The 3,591-nt window shown below is 53.2% G+C and overlaps 1 protein-coding gene across 1 annotated transcript; it reads right to left on the bottom strand.

The window, feature by feature from the left end:
• Positions 1-3,011, bottom strand: LOC113203162 (torso-like protein). The gene is made up of 4 exons (XM_052276392.1): positions 2,690-3,011; positions 2,381-2,606; positions 2,098-2,286; positions 1-2,014 (listed from the first exon to the last, which is right to left on the bottom strand). The coding sequence occupies exons 1-4, from the start codon at positions 2,941-2,943 to the stop codon at positions 1,616-1,618; spliced, it is 1,068 nt and encodes a 355-aa protein (XP_052132352.1). The 5' UTR covers positions 2,944-3,011; the 3' UTR covers positions 1-1,615.
• Between the last annotated feature and the right edge of the window lie 580 nt (positions 3,012-3,591).

Raw genomic sequence — 3,591 nt, 5'->3', positions numbered from 1 at the left:
AATCTTTGTAATCTATCATAATGTGCCCTAACGAGTTTTCTTTCATCCTGGTCAGCTTAGAAATATGGAATTCCAAAATGTTCAATACAATAGATTTGAAAGTAGTTTGGAGGACTCAAACCGACTCAAATTTACCCTGTAACCTATTCTACTAAATGCATACTATTACATATATTGTAGTCACATTCTTCCTAGTTGTTATTCTGAAAGAGTGTCAAGTTTAAATAAACAATGAAATCTAAAACCAATGAATGCCTTTTCTTAGCCAAATGCACAGGTTTAATCAACTATGTAAATGGAACTAACATTTGCGATTTTTCTTTTTTAAAGGGCTGACCGTGAGATCCACTTTAAAAAAAATTCTGAACAGACCTTCTCTATACCTTGGTGAAAGCAAAGTCACTTTGTGTGTCTTGATTGTATTGTAGGGCTTCAGTTCAGTTGGGGCCCAGTGCTTGATACACACACAAACTCAGAAGACATTTGGAAGAACTATCACAGGGTACTTAACAAATAACATTAACAGTGGACTATGAGAAATCAACTAAAACATTTAAGGGTATGTACAATATTTACATAACTATCATACAAGCCAACACAAGCTATATCTCAGTTAAAATTTAGGTAGTAGGTCTTCTACCTACTGAAATAATGCAGTTTGCCATTGGCTGTCACTGGAAAAATGAGAAAGTGGAATATTTCTCTGAACATGTAACGGAAATTGTTGAGGTAAGACTTTATAATTTCCATTCTATTTCAATGCCATTTTACACCATGTTCTGATTTTTTTTATTTTTTTTTATTGTAGGTCCACCTTATTCAGATTTTATTTTTCTTACATGAAAATTTTATGTCATTATAGCAAACATTTCTGTTGCATGTAAGTAATTTAATATTCCATAGTGTAGCTATTGCTATGCACAGCCCTAATGAACTAAAACCGACTTTATTTGTGTGCAATAAAAAGCAGCATTGAAAAATATAGAATGCTGAAAAGTACTATCTAGAAAATTGTAATTCTAAAGTAAACTAAAATCATCACTGGAGTTACAACAATCAATCAATACTAATATAAGGCAAAAGTAAAATGGTTAAAAATAACCACTTTTTTTGTGAGTGAAAAAAAACACGTTTATGTACAGTTGAGGACTGGCTTGAGGACCCTGTTCAAGATTCCTCAAAAAAGGTGGAAGGTCACCCTCACACCGCATGGCGTAGCACCCAGGGTTGTTTATTGCAGACTAGAGAAGAAAGGTCGAGAGGAGAGGCGAGGTGAGGCGGGTGAGCCGCCCTGGCCTCACACATCTTGAGCTGGTTGTCCTGGACTTGTCCAGGACTGCTTTGGACGCAGGGTCGGGAAGGAGAGCTGCCAGATAGCCCAGAGTTTGGGCCAAACTAATGCAAGTGTATATATGACTGCCGACAACAAACACATGCTTCATTCTTTCTTTCACCAGCCGCTGCTGCTGCCCCACTTCAGTTCGTGCTTCCTTGCCCCGCCGGACCCTGGTCACGACTTGGTGGTGGTGGTGCCGCACGGCGCCGCGCGGCGCCGCGCGGCGCCACGACTGGAGAGGTAAGGAGGGGAGGGAGTCGGGGATGGTGACATGGCGCTTCACGACATGTTGACCTCCCACAGCTTGAGCTGGTTGTCTACGACCTCGTTGAACCAGTGCCGCCTCTCTGGACTCTGGAAGACGGGCGCCAGGGTGCGCAGGTCCAGCTGCAGCACGGCCTCGTTCTGCAGCAGGCCGTCCAGTGTCTTGAGCAGGCCGACGTCTCCGTGCAGCTTGATGAGGCTCGGGTAGGTGAAGAAGTAGAATTTGACGAGCAGCTGGCTCGCCGCCCACGCCTCTACCGTGTAGTTGCCCGACGCGGACTGGATGCGCCCCATGTGCTCCGCGTACCAGGGGCTGAAGTAGCTGGCCAGCTCGACGGCCGACAGCGCGGCCACGCCCTGGGTCTTGAGGCGCTCCTTGATGCGCCGATAGATGTGCGGCGTGTACACGAACACCTGCGGCAGAGTCTCGGTGAGCACGGCGGAGAGCGCCAGGCGCCAACAGAGGTAAAAGACACGGGCGCGGTGCCGACACGTACCTGGTACAGCGAGTTCCCCGTGACGTACGACGTTACGTAGTGACTGCCGAAGCTCTTGACCCACTCCACGACCGACTCCGTGTCTCCCGGGACCACTAGGTCCCTGTCCTTGGCTACGAAGTCCTCGACGGGCACCCCGGGCTGGGCGGGGGCCATGCGACCGCTCTCCCTGTGACGAGCGACGCGCACCTGGTAACAAAGAGTAGGGCCGGGTGTAAAGATCAGAAGGAGAAGAGTAGTCTGTCGGGTCAGATCCCCCTCAGGCCGCAGCTCTTCGACTCACCAGGACGTAGCAGTGCGAGCCGGCGACGTACGTGGCGTTGAGGCCGAGGTGCTTGGCCATGGCGTTGCGCGACCAGGACGCGGTGAACGCGGACCAGGGCCGCTCCAGTCGCTCTACCTGAAAGTCGCGGAAGTAGGCCTGCAGCAGCTGTCGGAGATTGTCGCAGAACTCCATGTGGAAGTCGCCCTCGAACACCGGCACCCTGCCGTTGTGCCTAGCGGCCGCGCTGCAGAGGGAAGGAGGCATGTTATTCATGGGACACGTCATGCGTCGCGTATCAGTTCAGGTGACACCAAGTGGCAGTCTCACCTCGGCAACCTGGGCGGCAGGGCCGTGATGTTCTTGAAGACGTTGACGCTGGGCTCGCGGAAGATCCAGCGGTCCGTCTCGTTCCTGGGCACCACCCGCATGGAGATGGCGAAGTAGCCATACCGGCTGAAGACGTTGATGGCCGCGCCCGTGTGCAGCGAGGAGGCGGCGGCGGCCCGGGCCGCGGAGCACAGCAGCACGGCGCCCAGCAGCGACGCGGCCGCCAGCCAGAGGCCCCGGGGGCCGCGGCGCATCTTACCCGGCCGCGGCGCACCTGCGCGGCACGCGCAGCACGCACAGCACCTGCGGACACAAAAGGGGCAACTTGAGACGAGGGCAACCTCCTGGACCTCGCAGTTTACGCGCTCTCTCGAGCATTTCCATACGACCTCGCCTCGCGGGTGGCCACCGTTGGATGTGCGACCGCCCTACTTGTGGGACCTGCCGCATCGCGCGCCACGCCGCGCCACCCACCAGTAGGGGTGCTCCAGCTCCAGCTCCAGGAAGACGTTTGGCGGCGGAGGCCTCGCGCCCCGTTCGCGCCTTCCGCCTCGGTTGGGAAAGGTCGCGGCCTAGGCGCGCCAGTAACTCTGGCGGGCAGTAAATTCGGTTCTATGATCTTGCCATCCCATCAAGGCAGTAAACGCCGACCCCCTTGAGACTTCCCTTGCCTGACTCACAGTGGGCAAGCAATGGACCTGCTGCCGGAGGCAGACTGCATGCGGGCCGTCGTGAGTGGGGGCGGTGGTCAAGGCCACTGTTCGATCTCTATCCCATCTATCCATGTCTCGCGCACCTGGAGTGAGAGGGAAACACATTCTACCGAGGAGACTCCTCAGCATTTTATTCTCGACTAGGTGTTTCCAGCACTAGATAATAGCGGGGTCCCTCCAGAAGCCACA

The sequence above is a fragment of the Frankliniella occidentalis genome, unplaced genomic scaffold (genome assembly GCF_000697945.3).
Source record: "Frankliniella occidentalis isolate FOCC.00 unplaced genomic scaffold, Focc_3.1 Scaffold2772, whole genome shotgun sequence".
In the NCBI taxonomy this organism is placed as follows: domain Eukaryota; kingdom Metazoa; phylum Arthropoda; class Insecta; order Thysanoptera; family Thripidae; genus Frankliniella; species Frankliniella occidentalis.
Note: the sequence above shows the minus strand (reverse complement) of the source record. Positions and strands in the feature narration are given on the sequence as shown.

Excerpts from the sequence above, each read along its gene's own strand:
- LOC113203162 (XM_052276392.1), bottom strand. The coding sequence starts at position 2,943 with ATGCGCCGCGGCCCCCGGGGCCTCTGGCTGGCGGCCGCGTCGCTGCTG. Across the intron at positions 2,607-2,689 it reads CTGCCGCCCAGGTTGCCGAG|CGCGGCCGCTAGGCACAACG; the intron begins GTGAGACTGCCA and ends TTCCCTCTGCAG. Across the intron at positions 2,287-2,380 it reads GCTCGCACTGCTACGTCCTG|GTGCGCGTCGCTCGTCACAG; the intron begins GTGAGTCGAAGA and ends CTTTGTTACCAG.